The sequence below is a fragment of the Coptis chinensis genome, chromosome 4, assembly GCF_015680905.1.
Source record: "Coptis chinensis isolate HL-2020 chromosome 4, ASM1568090v1, whole genome shotgun sequence".
NCBI lineage: Eukaryota > Viridiplantae > Streptophyta > Magnoliopsida > Ranunculales > Ranunculaceae > Coptis > Coptis chinensis.
In genome coordinates this window covers 21,062,129-21,082,588 of record NC_141459.1, presented here as the reverse complement: position 1 = coordinate 21,082,588, position 20,460 = coordinate 21,062,129, and the positions used below count along the sequence as shown (strand labels likewise).

Sequence of the window (20,460 nt, the reverse complement as noted above, 5' to 3'; positions counted from 1 at the left end):
CGTCTACTTCCATCTCTGCCTCCAGTCCCTGACACTCCAGCCTTAGCACCCTCGTCTGTGATTCCTGAGGCTACTACATCTGATATGCCTCTATCCACTCCCAGTGCTGACACCTCCCCTATTGAGGTGGACGATGACAATACCACAGGGAAGTTCTCCCTCAGGAAGAAGCGAATGTTGGACAACAGTAAACCTTGTAGCTTTCTTTCTTTGAAGTTTATACTCTTGAATGTTTGTATATTTTGTGTTTGGATGAATATCTTTTAGCTTGGATTTCTGGGTGTGCCCAGCAGGTCTTAATTAAGCTCGTTTTGCCCTTCAATTTGTATTCCAATTACCCGCATGCCAGAACTTGAGATCCCACAATCCTTCCAATTTAATTTGTCTTTTAGCCATTTAACTTCCATAAATTTAATGTTCGATTCCTACTGTGAAGCCTGATGGTGGCATCTCTATTTGCCCCCAAGTCGATTTAGACATCGAGTCCGCGAAGGGATCACACCTTTGTCTTTGATCAGTTGTGAAGCTTGGTGGGGGAACCTCTATTTGCCTCCAAGTTCGGACATCGAGTCCGTGAAGGGCTCATCCCCCCCCCCCCCTCGCTGTATTTGATTAGCTATGAACCTGATGGGGGCATTTCTATTTGCCCCCAAATCGATTCGTACATCGAAGTCCGGAAAGGGGCTCATCTCCCCCCCGCTGTCTTTAATCAGCTGTAAAGCTTGGTGGGGGCATCTTTATTTGCCCCCAAGTTGATTGGACATCGAGTCCGCGAAGGGCTTATCCCCCACACTGTCTTTGATCAGCTGTGAAGCCTGATGGGGGCATCTTTATTTGCCCCCAAGTTGATTCGGACATCGAGTCCACAAAGGGCTCATTCCCCCCGCTATCTTTGATTAGCTGTGAAGCCTGATGGGGTTGCCCCCAAGTTGATTTGGACATCAAGTTCGCGTAGGGCTCATCCCCCCCCCCCACTGTCTTTGATTAGCTGTGAAGCCTGATGAGGTTACCCCCAAATTGATTCGGACATCGAGTTTGTGTAGGGCTCATCCCCCCCACTGTCTTTGATTAGCAATGAAGCCTAATGGGGTTGCCCCCAAGTTATTCTCAATATTCATGATACAATTGGAATAAGTGCATTCTTTATTTATTGATATAATATTGAACACCAAATATCATTCCTAGGCGCGAATGTCCATAACTAAAAGCAAGTCTCCTCTCTTTTACATGAAAAACTAAACAACGGTTTATCCATGGAACTTTTTCAATAGTTTAATGTTCCACGGTTTATCGATCTGTTCCCCAACTAAAGTCTGCAACCGATAAGTTCCAGATGTACCCTTTTCTATCATGACATATGGTCCCTCCCAGTTGGGCCCCAGTTTACCTTCATTCTCTTTCTTGGTGGCAGGTGTAACTTGGCGCAGCACGAAATCACCAACTTTGAAAGTACGTAATTTCACTCGTTTATCATACTGTCTCTGTAGCCTCTGATGGTACTCTTCCAACCGAATGCGCACTATTTCTCTCCTTTCATCAATGAGATTCAAATCCATGGCTAATATCACCTCATTCACTCCCCCTTCCACAGCTCTAGTTCGGGTCGTTGATGCGATCATCTCTACAGGTATGACCGCCTCTACCCCATACGCCATTGCGAATGGAGATTCATTAGTAGAGGTTCGCGGTGTTGTGTGATACGCCCATAGCACGTGATTTAACTCATCCGCCCACGCTCCTTTCCGCGACTCCAATTTTTTCTTTAGATTATCCATTATAGTTTTGTTTGATAACTCTGCCTGCCCATTTCCTTCAAGATTGTAGGGGGCAAAGAACCCCTGCTTCACCCTGAATGCCTGAAGGAACTCTCGCACCTTTCCCCCTTGTAAATTGAGTGCCATTATCCACGATGACAAAGGCAGCTCGAACCTACATATGATATTCTCCCATAATAACTTCTTTACATTTTCTTCCTTAACCTGTTGTAATGCCACGCCCTCTACCCACTTGGTAAAATAATCGGTAACGGCCAACATAAATCTCCTTTTTCCGCTCGCCATGTGTAGAGGTCCCACAATTTCCAGTCCCCACATGGCGAATAGTCAAGGACTGAACACATTATGCAACGGCTCTGCTGGTGAATGTATTAGCAGAGCAAATCGTTGGCACTTTCACATCTCTTTGCATACTCTGTGGCATCTCTCTTCATATGGGGCCAAAAATACCCCTGTGATATATCATCCGGTGTGCTGTTGTTCGCCCAGCCGAATGGCTCCCGCAGTCCCCCGTGCACTTCAACCAACAGCTCTTGACACTGCTGCGGCCCTATGCATATCCATTTTAACAGTAGCTCGCTAAAATTTCTCCTATACAAGTCCCCCTATACTAATGTGTACCTTCGAACTACCTGTTCCATCTTACGCCTCTCTTGCTTGTTCTCTATCTCTACTCCCATCAGAAAAGTTTGTATGGGTTCGATCCAACCCATATCCCTCTCAGTGGTTAACCAAACCCCTTCCTCCTTTGAAGTACTTGGCTTACTCAAGACCCTTACTTCAATAGACCGACCCTCTGTCCCAAGAAGCATTACCGCCACATAAGCCAACGCGTCGGCGTGTCTATTCTCATCGCGGTCTAAGTGGGCAAACTTGATCTTTTTGGTGAACCTGCTTGCCTTTCTTTGTAAGACCTCCAAATATTTCGCCATTTGTGGGCAACGGGCTACAAACCCTCCATTCACCTGACAAATTACCAAGTTTGAATCGGAGTACACTGACAATTCGCTCACCCCCAAATTTTTAGCCAAATCCAAACCTGCTAGCTATCACCGATTCGTATTTAGACTCGTTATTAGAAATGGCAAATCCCAGTTTAATCGATAACTCTAGACGAGTGTTCTCATGATTCACCAAGACGTACGACATCAATTCCATTCCATGTATCTGTAGCGAAACCATCGGTGAAAACTCTCCATCCGTTCCACACATCCCAAGGATCCAAAGGGTCGCGACTAACCTCCCCTTCCTGTTCCATGACCATTTCCTCTCCCCAAGTTGGGTCCTTGGCCGGGAATTCTGCCAGAAACTCTGCCATAGCTTGTGCCTTTTCTGCCATTCTGATATGGTACTGAATCTCATAAGAACTGAGCATCACCGCCCACTTTAGCATTCTGCCTTACTTCTCTGCCTTCAATGCTTGCTTAAGGGGCAGATTTGTTACTACCACCACTGAATGTGCCTCGAAGTAAGGCTTCAACTTTAACGCTGAAAATATCAAAGCCAAAGCATATTTCTCAATCCTACTGTACCGGGTCTCCGCGTCCAACAGGGTTTTACTTTGAAAGTAAACTGGTTTTTCGACTTTATCGACAACTCGCACGAGGATTGAGCTTACAGCGTTTTCTGTGACTCCCAGGTATAAGTACAATTTCTCCCCCTATTCAGGTCGTGACAACAAGGATGCCTTTCCTAAGTACCTCTTTAATTCCTAAAAGACACATTTGCACTCCGCAGTCCACTAGAAATCTGGCATTTTCCTCAGCAAACGATACAGTGGTCAGCATTTGTCCGACGATTTGGAAATGAATCTATTAAGTGTCGCGACCCTTCCAGCCAACCGTTGTACTTCTTTCACATTCTGAGGAGACGACATTTCTACTCATGATCAAATCTGATTGGGATTCGCCTCTATGCCTCGGTGAGTGACTATATAACCCAAAACTTTCTTGAAGTTACCCCAAACGTGCACTTCTCGGGATTGAGTTTCAACTTATGCGTTCGCAATATGCCAAAAGTCTCCTGGAGACCTTTTAAGTGTTCCTCTTCCGACATGCTTTTTTCCACCATGTCGTCGATATATATCTCCATCCCCTTCTGAATCTTGCTTTCAAACATCTTTTCTCCTAACCGCTGAAATGTGGCCCCCGCATTTTTTAAACTGAAAGGCATCCTCATGTAGCAGTAGATACCACCTTCTACTACAAATGCGGTCTTCTCCTGATCTGGACCGAACATCGCGACCTGATTGTAACCCATGGACACGTCCATGAAATAAAATACTTTGAAACATGTCGTTATGTCTACTAACTCATCCACCCGAGGTATAGGATAACAATCTTTAGGACACTCTTTGTTCACGTCCGTAAAATCGACACACATTCTAACTTTGTCGTTCTTTTTGGAACCGCGACCACATTGGACAACCATTCTGTGAACTCTACATCCCTTATTATCCCAGCCCCCTTCAATTGTGTAACTTCTTCGCAAATCCCCTCAGCATACTTTGGTCTCACACTTCTCATTTTTTGCCTTACAGGCTTCGCATCTTCAATCATATGCAGGCGATGACAGGCAAACTCTGGGTCTAACCCTGTGATATCCTCAATTACCTATGTAAATATATCTGTATTCTTTGCCAAAAATTGCACCAACTTTCCCTTCCATTCCTTAGGCAAGTTAGACCCCACCGATGTAAATTTATCTTCGTCTGCAACTCCAAGGTTCACTATCTCAATTTCATCCAACGTTTTCGACTCCACCGAAGTTTCATAGACTTCCTTCGTGGCTGCCTCCTGTAATTGCTATGCGTTGGTTCGTTTTCGAGAACCGAACCCTCTCCCTTCGTACCTCAGACCATATTTTTCACGGTCACTTGATGGATGTTCTGCATAGCGACTTGATCCCCTCTTATTTCATACATCCCCTATTCGTGGGGAAGCAGATCACTTGATAATATGTCGACGGAATTGCCTTCATTTCATGGATCCATCTTCTCCCTAGGATTGCATTATACTGGGAATTAGTGTCCACCATCATGAATCTTGTGAATATAGTCGTCGGACCAGCTATTACGGGTAACACTAACTCCCTCATGGGCTTTGTCATGCTGTCGTTGAACCCAGACAAATTTGTTTGAGGGGGTTTCAGCTGATTTCTACCGATGTTCATTTCCTCCATGGCCCCTTTGAACAACAAATCCACCGAACTTCCGCAGTCTATCAACACCCTCTTTACCAGATAATTACCCATCGTTATAGTGATCACCAAGACATCCTCATGCGGTGAGACTACCGACTCTAGGTCTTTTGGGGTGAACATTATGGTTTCCTCGCCCATCGCGGTTCCACCTACTAACCACGGTATGCTCATTACCTCATTAACCTACTGTAAACTCGTTGTCTTTCTTATCTTGTCTTTGTGTGCATTTCTCCCTATTGTTTCTCCACTAAAAATGACATTGATAGTTCCCAAGATTCTAACCGGAGTCGGCACTCTCTCGGTTTGACAAACCTCCGCGAAAAATTCCCTAAGCATCCCCTTCTCAATCATTCTTTCCACCAGCCACTTCAAGGCATAACATTCATTAGTGGCATGGTTCCTGATCTGATGATACACGCAAAATGGTTTCCCCTCTATCTCCCCTAGTGTATTGCACGAACCCTCATAATACTGCTACCCCTTAATTAGCAGTAAGATCTCCTCTAACGGCATGTTAAGAGGAGTTTGCTCTATTTCGCGGTATGGCTTCCTCTCTCTGATATCCCTCCTGCCTCGATCCCCAGTCCTCTCTGGTCCTCTGGTCTTCCCTCTGTATGATCCCCTTTATCTTTCCTCTGTGTTACCCTTACCCTTTCGGTCATATCTGTCTACAGCTTGCACTGTCTTCCCTGATTTCTCTTCTGTTCCTTCGCGTTCCTCTGCATTATGTCCTCATATCGTATGTATTTTTCTACCTTTGGATACAGAGCGTGCAAAGTAGTGATTTCGATTTTGGAAACCGACTCGTGGATTCTAGTTCCCGACCTCAAGCCGTGCTGGAAGGCAATGACCGTTGTGTGTTCATCCAGATTTTCCACCTTTAGTGTCTGTTCTTTGAATCTGCATAGAAACTCCCTTAATGATTCTGCTGACCTCTGCTTGATGTTGAATAGGGCAGCGATATCAACCACCCTCCTTTTCTAGTGTATGAAGTGATCTACAAAGGCACGCTCCAGCTCTTCAAATCTATTGATGCTCTACGAAGCCAACATGTAATACCAGTCTGAAGCTCCCCCCTTAAAACTAGCGGAAAACATCATGCAGCGGAGTCCATCATACTTACTTTCCTGCTATAGCGGCATCTGTTGCCGAAAATGGTGCAAATGATCAGTCGGGTCTCCCTTCCCATCATACCTCTCAAACCTTGATTGGGTGAACCTCTTAGACACTTTCGAATTCCATATCGAATTTGCTAGTGGGTTTTTATTGAGACTCGCAACCACTTTTTGTGCGGTGCTTTGGTTCGCTTTTTCTACTACGCGGTTCACTTCCCTATCTTTCTCAATCATCGCCTGGACTACCTCCAGTGTGATGCCCGCTGTTTGTTCCGCGTCCAGTATCGGGTATTCTTCATTCTCCCCCTCCATTTCACTACCTCGAGGATCCCCCAGTTCTGTTTCCCCATATGTGACCTCCCTCTCTTTTCTCAGCTCGTCATTCTCATTTCTTAGCTTAACTATCTCGTCTTGGAGAAGTCTGGTGGCGTCTGCCGCCACATCTGATATCTCTTCTTCCCCTATCCCTTCCATCTCAGCGCTCTCTAGTTCCTCTACCGCCTCTCGAACTGCTACTTTTTTAGGTCTTCCTACTCCTCTTTTCGTCACGGTGGCCATTTTCTCTCAATCCCCACAGACGGCGCCAAATGTATTATCAAATATTACAACCTCTAAGATCACCTATCTTGATTTTCTTTCTCTCTTTTCTCTTCTCTCTTTTCCATCTCTCGGTTTTTTCTTCTCCTCTTCTCTCTTTTTCCCCCCTCCCTCCTTTATAACTTCCTTTCTCTTTCTAACCTCCCCTCCCTTGTGGTTCGTTGATCTCCCTTTCATCCAGTGTTCCCTTGCTCTCCACGTATCGTGTCAGTTTCCTAGCAGTTAGGATTCCGCTCTCGCTCTCCACGTATCGCGTAGGTTCCCTAGCAGTTAGGATTTCGCGGATTTGATCCCCTGTAGCATGTATCCTCTTTACTATACCGCATCCAGCCCACTTGCCACCACTAACCTCTCAGGTCACGAATATGACCACCACACATGTCATTTTTTAAGCGCATGGATTATAAAGGTTCTGTGAGGTGCCTTTTTTTTGGGTGAGGTGTCTTTTTTAAGATCTCACTAAATTTGAATCCTTTATTTTATATACGGTCTTAGGTATAGAGTAGATTCCTCAGCTTGCTATATCAGTTTTTGGTAGATCTCATCCCAACTTCGTTTAATGGATTTCCTAAGTAGAGGCCTGAAATTTTAGCGATGCACAACACTTTGTGGCACTAATGCTAGACCGACCCACTTATTTGACCTACTCTTTAGACCTACTAATGTGTCAAAAGTCTTAATCATTGATTTACATAGAGATACGTGTATGTTTATTGCAATGCAAACCAACGTTATCAAAATAGTAGGCCTAAAAAGTAGGTCCGTGTAGCACTATTCTTTTTGTAGACATACAACAATGTCAAGATTATTCGAGACATAACATCCACCTTCAGCAAAAATATTTACCCAACTGAATGGCGAAGCCACTGCAAATTGAACTCCTAATTGTATTGAAGTCCACTCTTGATTGGATGTCCATAGCTGCAGGTAGAAGACCACTATAGGTGTCAGCTAGGGTCTCTAATTATTGAAGCATCGACAAGGACACTGGGACACTGGCACAAGTGCACAATGTAAAAAGAAATGCACGAAGTAGTTCACCTGGAGCTGTGGGTAACCCTCCGACATAAAAGCTTTCAGATAAATTGTTGACATTGAGGCATTGAGCTGTAACCTCAAGCTTCCAAATCTTCTTTACTTGTACTGACATTTGATGTCTGAGTGTTCCAGTCGTCTTTTGTAAGCAAGTGATACTATCTTTGTACTGACATTTGATGTCTGAGTGTTCCAGTCGTCTTTTGTAAGCAAGTGATACGCTAACTTCATTGACAATTTGCCAGCCTTTGTTCCCAACCGACATACTGTATCTTCCCTTTCACCTGGTCTGAGACGCAAGCTTGAGATGGCCTCAACTATTCTATCTGGAAGAAAAAGATCCTTTACCTTTAAATTAAATGTATCTTTACTTTCATATTGATCGAAGTTCAGTACATGTATGAAGTATGGCCAATTTTGAAAATTTCCATGCCAGCGTTCTGCGCCCTAAAGGCTGTCACGTCACCTAGCAAAAAAAATATTCTACCCCTTCAAAGAGTACCCTAAAAACACACTTGAGTAGGAAATGCTCGGAGAAGTATATAGTTTTAAATTTTCTAAAGATTTTGATTGGGTAAACAAAAAGTTTTCATTATTTTTTGAAACGGTAAATTGTTTCAAAGTTTTGAACTCATTTCAAGAAAGGTCGTCTTCCTCTCTTACCGGTGTGCTGTTAAACATGGAAGACTCCCCACCATCCTATATTCCTATCCTACTCTAGGATAATGCAAGACCAGACCTTGACATCTTGGATGTGACGCCAGCTAGTACAACCATGTCCTAGTTGGCAACAATCCAAAACCAGGACGACAAGCAACAGGCAAATACCTTCCTTCGATCTATTTGGTTAGTTTTGTAGGACTCACAATCAACTACTAAGGCTTTACCTACCACATATTGAACACTGCTTTTGGGATATATAAACAAATATTTCGATGGGATATGATTTGCAAACCTAAAGGTTAGTGACTAGAACTTCTTCAACCTTGTAAAGTTGTAAGCTTGCTATATGCTTCGTTGGTTCTTCCACTGTTCCAGTGTGGTTTGAGAAATATCGAAGTCACTACGGTTTCAGAATATAGGAGTTCGAGTTGTACATTTGTGATCTCTATGAAGCTCATAGAACATTAAGAACAATGGAATCTAATAATTCACTATCAAGCAGTGGATAATGGTTCAGTTAGCACCTTCATTAATCAACATACAGTCAAACTGTTCAACACAACACAACACAAACGAAAGAGACAAGTCCAAATGATAAAAGCAATCTGTCTTTAACAGGGGTAGTAATTGACAGACACATACTACCAGACCAGATTTCCATGTTGCAATCCCTACGTTTTCAGCATCCTCTCGTAAATCTTCTATATGCATATGACATTACTGCTTAGAGAAAAACCACAACAGCAAGAAAACAGAAGGAAACATTCAGAATTCACAAACAAAATTACTCCAATTGTCAAGTAAGATGAAGATGAACAGCTTAACTGGTTAGCAAAGGAGGCAAAATGCTAGACCCCCTCGTGGTCACTTCCTGAAGATGAACAAAAATATGTGTCAGTTATAACTCAAGTTAATTGAGGTCAAACGGATGAGAGAAATACACTTGGGTTGATAGTATGTAAGCTCAATGGATGGAAATACTCAAATACTATCACAAAAGTGACAAATGGAGATGAAAAGATGGAATATGTTCAGGGTAAATGTGTATCACTGACCAACAAGGAATTTCAATTCTTTATTAAAAAAAATAAAATAAAATGTTTTTTAACTTTCATATTAATCAAATTTCAGTACATATATGAAGTAAGGCCTCTTTTGGAAATTCCATGCCAGCTTTCTGCGCCCTAAAGGACGTCACGTCAACTAGCAAAGAAAATATTAAGTTCCTTCAAGGAGGTTAAGCCCTCATACCCTGAGAAAAACACTTCAGTAGGAAATGCTTGGAGAAGTAAATAATTTTTGAAGTTCTAAAGTTTTCGATTGCCATCTAGAGTGGAGGGGAAGGCACCATAGGCAGGGGTTCGATCCCGAGCACTAGAGACAAAGATGAAGATTAGCTACATCACTCCCGATAGAATAGAGAATCTAATCAAGTTGGGTAAAAAAATAGTTTTCACTTTTAAACTCATTTCAAGAAAGGTCGTCATCCTCTCTTTTTGGTGTGCTGTTAAACAAGGAAGACTCCCCACTATCCCATCCTACTCTAAAAATAAAGCAAGACCAAACAATTTTCATCTTGGTTGCGACGCATGATAGAAAGTACAACCATGTCCTAGTTGATAACCAAGTCTTTCCAAGTAACAAGCCTGTCATCAAGCAACAGGCACATACGTTCCTTTGATCTATTTGGTCAGTTTTGTAGGACTCACAATCAACTACTAAGGTTTTACCTACCACATATTGAACACTGCTTTTGGGATACATAAACAATAATTCGATGGTATATGATTAGCAAACCTAAGGGTTAGTGACTAGAACTTCTTCAACCTTGTAAAGTTGTAAGCTTGTTATATGCTTCGATGGTTCTTCCACAGTTCCAGTGCGGTTTGAGAAATATCGATGTCACTACAGCTTCAAAATATAGGAGTTCGACTTTGCACATTTGAGACCTCTAAGAAGCTCATAGAAAATTAAGAACAAGGGAATCTAATAATTCACTATCGAACCTCTAAAATAATTTTGACTAAGATTTATAGTTTAAAGATGTAGGGGGATTAAGTAATCTCTTGTGATGGGATTGCAGCTATAATAAGGTGCGGTTCATAATCATGATTTTCAGGGGAGAAACAAATCAAATCATTAGCAGTACCCACTACATCAAAACATACCCAGCCACATTTAGTTCTAAAACTATGAGTAAAGGCTTAAAGCAGGCAGGCAAGGTGTGAAGGTGAACTTTAGTTTAACAAGGGGTAGAGCGATTTTGCATAACCATATACTCTGCAACAGACTTCTAAAACTCTTTCCACCTGCTTGTTTGCTCTACACCTCCTCTTCAATCCCCAAGATACATATTTTGCTTATGTTTCATTCTTCATTTATATCAATTTTGTATTCCTAAGTCATATAATCACTCTCTGTTTCAGATTTGAAGAAGCATATGTATAAAAACTTAAAAGAGTACAGTCAAATGTAAGTTAAGGAGACCTGCTAGGAAAAATAAGTATACAACAAAGAACATGCCTGAATCAGTCACAGCTTAGATTAATTTCCAAATTTAGCATCATGAACATATTGTTTCCACGATAACCATGAAACATGACAAAAGAAAGACCGCAGAACAAGAGCACAAGGTAACTAGGGGAAAAGCATCCTTAAATAAAAAAAGGTTATATAATCAGCGAACATATATGACAATAACAACGTGACAATCTGAAAACCATGATCAAACAATCACATAAATAGATCTTGTTACCTCTGTGTATAACCAACAGTCTTGGGAGAAAAGAGGCTCCCATTCAGAAATATTGGAAACATCTTTTCCGGCTTTGCTGGTTCATTTTTGCGATCACAAACGTTGATGGCGGTAAAAATCTTCTTTTTTGGGTCAAAATAACCAAGATGTCCATCTTCATTAAGCAACAAGAGCTCACTGTTCTTTAGTTCTATCACCAGTGGATGACCCGAATGAAAACCACGATAGAAAAACTTCCGTTCAAAAACATATTCTTTAGCCCAAGAGCTATGAACTCCATAATCTTTCATCATCCATATCTCCTTCTCACCCCAAGGGGAATTCTCCATAACACAAAGACGTTCCCCTAACACCATCAGCTCAGTCTCCATCGTTCCCCAGTCTCCTTTGGTTCTAAGAGGAGGCAGCTTGATCAGATCGAAATCCTCTGTAGCCACATTAAAAGAAAGGATAGTTGTGCATTCTACATTTTTTGTAGTCTTTAAATTAGCTACCCCTACCCAATGAAGGCATCCATTCACAAGCACACAGAATTTTCGGCTCAAGTAATAAATGTATGGAACATTGATCGTTATCTCTCTCCAGCTATCCGAACCCAGCGTAAAAACTTCAACCTCGTTCCCATCTTCGAAGAGTTCCTCAATATTCAAGTAGCTTGTACTCATTATTTAGCTTAATCGAAACCAAACCCAGATCCAATAGGTACAATATCTTTCTTAAGAGATGTTGGTGGCATTAAGTAATCTCTTGTGATGGGATTACAAATATAATAGGGTACAGGTTCGTAATCGCAGCTTTCAGGGCAGTAACAAATCAAACCATTGACAGTACCCACTACTTCAAAACAGACCCAACCACATTTAATCCTAAAGTTTTCCTTGAACCCCTTAAGTTTGAGATTGTGAGCCGTAGCCGATGTCTCATAATTACCCAAACTTATAGGATCAATCAAGTAGGAGGGTAGGTACCGGCTGAAAAAGACTACACAGGGAAGACTAGTTCTACTCCTGGCAAAGTAAATATCAGCAAAACGAGGGTGGAGGACTAAATCATACCAAGCTTTGGAAACCCATTTGCATTCAGAGATGGTATTGAGAGGCAGCCTGGCGAAGATGTCGAAGACAATGTCGACGGGGAGCTTGGAAAATACTTCTTTCTTATTCTGCTGCTCCTTCTCATCTCGATGTTTTCTAGGTAGTGGGGAACGACGACGACGGGAATGGTGATCGATGGAACGGGAACGTGAGCGATATTTTGATGATTTCTTGAATTTACGGTCAGGAGAACGGGTGTGGCGTGAACGGTTGCGCTCGGGTGTACGGGATCTTCTAGTTCGGCCTCTCCTTCTATCTCTGTCTCGCTCTCGATCACCCATTTTTGCTTGAGGTTTCAGTATGGGGGGTTTTTTACTTTCGAGAGGGTTTTAGCGATCAACGCATTAGTGGCTCTAGGGGCGACAATGAGGATAATTTTTCACTAAACTAGATAACTGGTAAGCAGTGGGGCGTGAGCGGGAGCGGAGGGTGGAGAAGAGAGAGAGATGGATTTGTAGGGTGGAGAGAGAGAGAGAGTTAGAGTCTGGTTGAGAGGGAGAGAAAGATAAAAGGAAGGCGGGAGAGGGAGAGAGAGATAAGTGATAATAGACAGATAGAAACCAGCCAACTTATAATTAGCAAGCACTTATAAAGAGTAGCAAGCACTTGTAAGTGGGAAAAACAAACACCCCCTTAGTTTTTGTCCACATAACTCTTCTTTCAGCCCAGATCGTTCGCCTCTGTTCACTTGATTACAACTAGTATACTGCGTGGCAGTGGGGGACTGAGCGGAGCTGCAGGGGGAGAGAGAGTTGGGTGATGCTGTGGAGAGAGAGATGGGTGAAGGAGAAAGGGTATTGGGGGCGAAGAAAAAATGAGAGAGAAATTGAAGACAGACAGACAGAAACCAACCAATTTGGTTTTTGTCCGCAACCCCCCCTCCTTCTGCCAAGATCGTTCGCTCCACTCACTCGATGAGAATAACACTTACCACTAAGATAGTTGTCGGACCTAACTTTTTTATTGGTGTTTCATTCAGTGCGGACTGTTTTTCCGATTTGTGTGTGTGTTTTTATTTTATTTTTTATTAATTTACATTCAGATAAAACCATAGTTCGTGATTCCGAATGAAATTTCGGAATTCCGCTCGGAATTTTGATTTTCCAAAAAAACGGAATTCCAAATATAGTGTCGAAATAATTGAAATTCCGAAAGAATTTGAAATTCTGAATATAATAGGATCGAAATTTACTGGATTTCGGTTTTTGGATTTATCGGAATTCCAAGAATTCCGAAATCCCGAACTATGGATAAAACATCCCGTCGGAAGTTTTAAAGTGAATTTGTTTGTTTGTTTGGAGGTTTTTCTCTACTTTTGATGTGGTGCTAGTGTGCTACTGTCGACTCTTGTTGGTAGGGCTGGTCATCGAGCTACCTGAGTCGAGTTTTGCTATACTCGAGCTCGACTTCGCGACATGTAAGCTTCGACTTCGAACTTCGCCAGATTCGAGCTTAATATTGAAGCTCAAGCTCGACTTCGCCTAGTTATACTAATAGCTCGAGCTCGACTTCGGCTCGACTTCGTTTTACACTTCTCGAGCTCGAGTTTCGGGTTCGAACTTCGAAGTTCAGATTATGCTCGTTTGAACTTCGAACTTCGAGCTCAAACTCGAAAAAATGTATATAAAACATTAAAACTAGTATAAATTGTAAATTATAGTTGGGTATAAAGTATAAAATGTCGTATAAATTATAAATTATATACTACGTATGGGCTTATAAAACGAGTAGCTCGCGAGCTACTCAAGCTCGAACTCGACTCGAGTAACTCGCGAGCTACTCGAACTCAAACTCGAACTACTCGCTATCTAGAACTAGTGAATGCCCGTGCCAGTCGGCACTCTAGACACATTACTTTTGAACAACACCCTAAGAGAGACCATCTCTATGGTAGCATTAGATCGATGATATAACCATTTCCAACAGTTTTATACTTCATAATCATTTCATACACATATTCAAGTGAGTTTAATTATTGCAATTCTATGCATTTCATTTCTCACAAACCAACTCATTACACATACCCTTATACATTCATTAATTCAATACATATCAAAATGAGAATGATGAAAATAAAGGGAGAGAGTCTTCAATTAAGAGCATCGTCATTTTTTTTTTAAAAAAAAAATAAAAAAATCCAAAGCAGAGTTTCCTTTGTATTTTCAACATTTCAAAACCTAAATCGCCATCATAACACGAAAATCAAACAATACAATTCTCATAGATCAACCATACCAAAATATATAACTTCATATTTATACATAACACAAATTACTTCTAAAACTAAAAGACAACTCATTAAATATTAAAGAAGACTTTGCATAATTTTTCACCTATGACTAATTATAGTAACGAAAGGGAAAAATAAAATAAAATAAATACTCCCGCCAATGATCGAAGTTCCTCATTTCTCTCATTCTCCCCTCTATGCATCTTGTTCACACAATTCTGCTACCATATGGATAAATCGCCATGGAGCAAAGACTACAATCATGTCATTTGAAAAATTATGACAATTTAACTTTGTACCGCAAACAAACCACATACACATGATTTTTAGACTTGATACATTTAGCATATTGTTTACAAAAGAGATGGTTCTCAAAATAAAATAATCTCTATTCTTATTTTTAAGAATCCTCACTATCATAAAAAAACCTATCATAAAACTTACATAGCATATATATGGATACAACATATTTTTAATTTCTAAACCAATAAAAGTAACATTCTTTAATTTCTCACTCACCTTTTCTCATTGGTATCGATGTTCTTAGAGAAGAACTTCCGGGTATAATCGACATTTGTGGTACAATTTCTTGCATTAGGTGGAAGAAAAACGGATATTCTTTTGAAGAAGTACATCCGGACATGGCCACATAGAGTTGCCCATGACTGAAACCGGTGTCCTCAAATCAATGCCAACATATTTCACGGGTGACCTTGCGACTTATTAATTGTCATGGCATAAGCTAGTCGAGCAGGGGAATTGTGCCTTGATAGTTTGAAAGGCAACTCTGAATTTGAGGGAGCGGAGATATTCTTGGGATGAGTACGGATTTCCGGCTTTCTCTCCGGTCAAAATTTTGGCTTGAAGGACTTTACTTGCACATTGAAGCACCATAAGTCGTGTCCCATTGCAAAGGCCATCTTTAGGTGCTATGTTCCCCGAAAGCAACATTATAGGGCATCGGTTTTAACTTGAGATTGAAAGGTGGTAAGCTAGAAGGGTCGAGGGAGTTGAGAAACTTCGGTGGGATAGTGAGCCCCACTTGGATTATCAATATCATCTTCGATAATTTTATCGCAGCCAAATACTCGGCTTCACACTGGGGAACAAATTCGGTGCAACCTCATTAATTGCACTCACATCATCATTACGGGCAGCAAGAATAGATGCGATCGGTTAAGAAAGTTGGAGGCGGTGTGTCCATAACATCCAATGGGGATATATCTGAGGAGAATATGAGTTCTTGGATATTGGTACACTTGCGGATTCCATTCGCAATTTATGCGCATTCTTTGGGATTGAACCAATCTAAATGAATCAAAGCAAAAATGAATTCATTAGTTTCTAAAATAGTTCGTTTATATATGGAACTAATAGAGAAAAACCATTATAATTAGAAGGCATTAATAACACACCTCCAACAAAAATCGGCGAATTCGACATTCTCGGACTCCGCCATTTCAAGCCGCATGTTTACGTACCAAGTGCAAAACTTCTAAATAACTCCAAAGGAAAGAGCCCGTAGTGATGCACCAACAAATTGCTCTCTCGGCCTAACGGTATAACGGTAGTGTTTGTCGAAAATCACCACCAAGAGCGTAGTGATACCACCAAATATTTTCTTGTTTCCGAAATATCTTGAAGTGTTCTATCTACGGACCTCAACACAAGATATCTATGTTGCATGGGCACCTCGTCCCAAACAATTAGTTTTGTTTCTTTAAATAGGTCAGCAAGGTCGGAATGTTTAGCAAAACCACAAAAAGTGGTATCCATCACATCAATTGGAATTTTAAATGTAGAATGAGCATTGCGTCCACCAGACAATAACAAAGATGCAATTCCTGATGATGCCACCATGATAACAATAAGGCCCATGCTGCGGCAGGCCTTTGCAATTGTATTATACAAAAAGTTTTTCTGTACCAATTTGCTCCATTCAAAAAGAAAAAGTTTGCCCTTGTCACCATATCTTGAATCGATCCACAAAGATTGTAAGCATGAAGTTGTTCGTCATTAAGATGACTCACATCAATTGCAGCCTCTTCTCCTATGCCTTCATGCTGAAGTTGGCGTTGCTCCCAAATGAGCCTATTGCCAACAATTTTGCTCCAATCCTCCTTTTGCTTTGGCATGGGCGGGAAATCTTCCAATGTCTTCCCAGATTCTAAAAGGATTTGTTCCACCAAATATAAGCCGTAATCTGTTATTTGCTCATCAGTTGGATCTGGGATGCCATGTTTTGTTCGAAGCCAGTGTCCAAGATCATCACATATACTCGATGCAAATTTGCTCCAAAGTAGATCTGGTCGTAACGGATGACACTCTAAAAGAATTACACAAAACAACCTCCGCAGTTGATATCCAGTTTTCATTATCGCCGCCTCTTCTAGGCATTGTATCCACTCATCATCAGCTTCCAACAGCCCACGGGCAATACATGCTTCTTTGTATGTGTTGTACACGGTATCACCAACTTTATAAAGATATGCAAAGGAGGTAGGCCCTTTTACAAAAGAAGTAGCAAAGCGTAGATAAAACCTCTCCCCGGCATTAGGGCTTGCAAAATACATCCTACCAATGGAAGGTCCCTGAGTCCTAGGAGTCCACTCTTGAGAGTCTTTGTGAAAAACATAGTGTCGTGGAAATTCTTGATAGGTATATGCTCGTGCATCTGGATCTTCATCACAACGTTTAAAGAAAGCTGTCAGTGTTGAAGTTTGGTCTCTGGCTCGGGCAAGAATTGCATCCATAGGATCTTTGCTATTGAAAACAACCCTATGCATACCTTCCAAATGAAGCGCCAATCGTTGGACACTTGGAAACTCTTTATGCATTGGATTCTGAAATAGATGTCATGCAGCTTCTGTTGGTCCAATGTACCTTGCATCGATATATTGCTGAATCTCATCATTTGTTCTTCTTTGCCACCATGTTGTTGCTTTGTCATAGCCTTTGTAGATGTACTTGTTAATATATTTAACAGCTTGACACGATGCACAAACTTCAACATTGATATGGCAGTCAAACATTTCAGACAGATATGCATTATAGGGAACAACATCTCCATTATCAACTTTAACCATTTTATTCTTCCTCTTCACAAAAAATATTTTTGCCGATTAATCACGCCCGGTAAATGGAGTACCCTTTTTTATCCATAATTGTTTCCTCCACAAACTCTTTTGGATAGCCTTTGGTGCATCGACCATTTTCCATACATGAAGCACTCGGATCTCGATCACCACAAGGGCCATGAACCATGCACTTCTTCACCTGTTTCAAACAATGCGGGGGTGGGAAAATGTCTGCAGGAATTCAAACACATACAAATTTATCCACTTGCTCACTGTTTCAAATCTTATCATCATGCGCGAGAAATAAAAGGCAATGCATGTGTGGAAGAAATTCAATGGTATAAACATATGCAACCACCCGACCGAAGATATCATTCTTCAAGATTTCTTTCATAATTGCTTTTCGTTTCATTTCGAATACCCGTGCAACTATTTCAGGCCGAAGTGTTGAAGTTTGGTGTTCCTTGAGCGCATCTTTAATTTCCTGCCAATTAGGGTTTGCAGTCACCGTAAGAAAAGAAAAATATCTGGGTGCTTATAGTGCCGGGTGATAGCCATTGAATCTTGAAAAATCTCGTACATGTGCCTTGGACTTCCAACATGCGAGGAAGGCAAAATGAACCGTTGGCCAATTTGATCGGGGACTTAATCCCTCAAGTGCAACATCGTCAAGCACTTGTACACATCCGAAGCGGATGGTGTCTTGATTTAGTCTAATATATCGCAGACGGTTACGTTCATATGCAGCCCAAGCATCAACCAAAAATTCATGCAACAATTTACACCTGACAAGATGGATGAGTACTCGCGGGTCGTTCAAACAAGCGGTAGGCATAATACAATAATTGGGTGAGTCTTGCATTGCTTGGAGCATTTCTCTTGGCGCCCCACAACTTTAAATCGGTGACCAACCCAAATCCCCATAAGGAAACAGAAAAACATAATGCAAAGGCAAATAGGCGGGATGACATTCGGCTTATCCGTTCCAACTCATGCCCTCTCTCAAGCCGAAGTACAATATCACGCGATGGCATCAACCTTACTCCCATCTCCAGCAATATCACTGCGATCTCATCGGTTGTCGGAAGATTGTACCTTCGCTCATCCGAACGCGGATCATAGTGTAGATGGACGGAACATTGTTATTCTCGGAAGCATTTTCGTTAAAACCTCAAATGCTTGCTTATAGATATCACAAAACTTGGTGGTCTGCAGAAGAGTTTCTTGTATAGTTTTCAACACTTCCCTTTGACAAATTCGGTTTGCGATTGTGGCGGTGATCTAAAGCGCTAGAGGATCATAAATATAAAGTTGCGAAAACTTAGGTTCCATCCCCGGATCGAGGCAACAATGAACCGATTTGGTGCCGCTTGACTCCCCATGGACGATGAATGAGGTTGGACCCGCCCATGTAACACACGATCGTTAAATTTGCAACCAAGATGGTAAAGGCATTACACACATTGTATTGCCGAATCTGCTCACGGAATAATCTTGCACGTTTATTAGATCCTTGAATAAAGATTTAAGTGCCGGAGGCAAAGTGAGAAAAGAAGCGGTAAGCTTAACTTTTCTTTTAAACAGCAAGTTCCAAATAAAGGTCGGTTTCTTGATTTCGAGATAATTGTTCATCTTTCCAATGAAGGGGCGAACAAAATGGACAAAGAACATCCATCTTTCCCAAAAAGTGACGGCGATTTGAACCGAAGCGCGCATGACCTCTATGAGAATTAAGAATTTCTTCTTCACTTTCGTCAAATCTAGTCATATCATGATCAATCGCAAAAATAGACCTATGATATATCACGTTTTACGATATGTTGAAACCTAACATAAGAGTGAGAATTTAAGCTTTAACTTACATAGTGTTATTCTCACAACTTTGCATTGTTACATCTTTTGTTTGGAGGTGGCTTTCTCTCGAAGAGATATCATACATTGATGAAGATGACCCAACCGAGACGTTGACCTCGTCTTCTTAAAGGAATCTGCAATGTAATCGGACATAACATCTTTTTTTCTCTCCTCCCGATTTTGTTGTGCTATAGTAATTTGATCGTGATTTAGAGGCACTTGCATTTCCCTTTCTCTTGAAGGCGTTAGGCAAAGTGATCTCCGATTATGAGGTGCAATAGATCTTTGGTTGGGAGGCACAATGAGATAACATATTGGGAACCGTAATAAAACTTCGATTAGGAGGCATAACATATAGCCTAGTGAGAAGCTGCAGTGGATCTTCGATTAGGAGGCACAACGGAGATAGCCTATTGGGAGCTGCAGATAGAATTTTCGATTAGGAGGCACAACGGATAGTCTATTAGAGCTGATTAGATCTTTGATTATGAGGCACAACCGATGGAGAAGGAGTAGATCTTCGATTATGAGGCACAACATATGGAGAAGGAGTAGATCTTCGATTATGAGGCACAACCGATGGAGAAGGAGTATATCTTCGATTATGAGGCACATCAGATGGAGAAGGAGTAGATCTTCGATTAGGAGGCACATATACTAAATTGGGGGGCGTAGCATATCTTCGATGGGGAGGCACATATATCGGATTGGGAGGCGAATGCAGGGATGTCGTCTTTGTGGAATTGATCGTGTGAATTAACGACTCCTTTCCCTCTCTTTCATTTCTCCAGTTTGTGGTAATGAAGTCGCGACCTAAGATACACCCGTTAATATGTTGATATAGTTGTACTCGTAAATAACAAACAATCAATATAATGATAGATATGTAACTGGACAAATATATATGTGTGAACAAATATATGTGTGTGATAGACAAAGTGAAATCACATATAATAGTATTTCATCTTGTTGCAATTCGGCTCTTTGCACAAATTTTGAATTAAGCTCTTTCACCATGATTGCCTAGGAAGGAAATTATGCGAGAAAGTTAAATGGTATAATAA

General features: G+C 41.3%; 2 protein-coding genes across 2 annotated transcripts; both read right to left on the bottom strand.

Moving 5' to 3' along the window:
* Positions 1-8,892: 8,892 nt before the first annotated feature.
* LOC147502546 (F-box protein CPR1-like) lies at positions 8,893-12,790 on the bottom strand. Its single transcript, XM_086607322.1, has 3 exons — positions 11,142-12,790; positions 9,212-9,257; positions 8,893-9,106 (listed from the first exon to the last, which is right to left on the bottom strand). The coding sequence occupies exons 1-2, from the start codon at positions 11,804-11,806 to the stop codon at positions 9,251-9,253; spliced, it is 672 nt and encodes a 223-aa protein (XP_086463448.1). The 5' UTR covers positions 11,807-12,790; the 3' UTR covers positions 8,893-9,106; positions 9,212-9,250.
* A 3,450-nt stretch (positions 12,791-16,240) lies between these two features.
* LOC147502545 (uncharacterized) lies at positions 16,241-17,302 on the bottom strand. The gene has a single exon (XM_086604555.1). It carries the CDS (start codon positions 17,300-17,302, stop codon positions 16,241-16,243), a length of 1,062 nt encoding a protein of 353 aa, XP_086460681.1.
* Positions 17,303-20,460: the final 3,158 nt, after the last annotated feature.

Coding starts and splice junctions, on each gene's coding strand:
- LOC147502545 (XM_086604555.1), bottom strand. CDS start 17,302: ATGCATAAAGAGTTTCCAAGTGTCCAACGATTGGCGCTTCATTTGGAA.
- LOC147502546 (XM_086607322.1), bottom strand. CDS start 11,806: ATGAGTACAAGCTACTTGAATATTGAGGAACTCTTCGAAGATGGGAAC.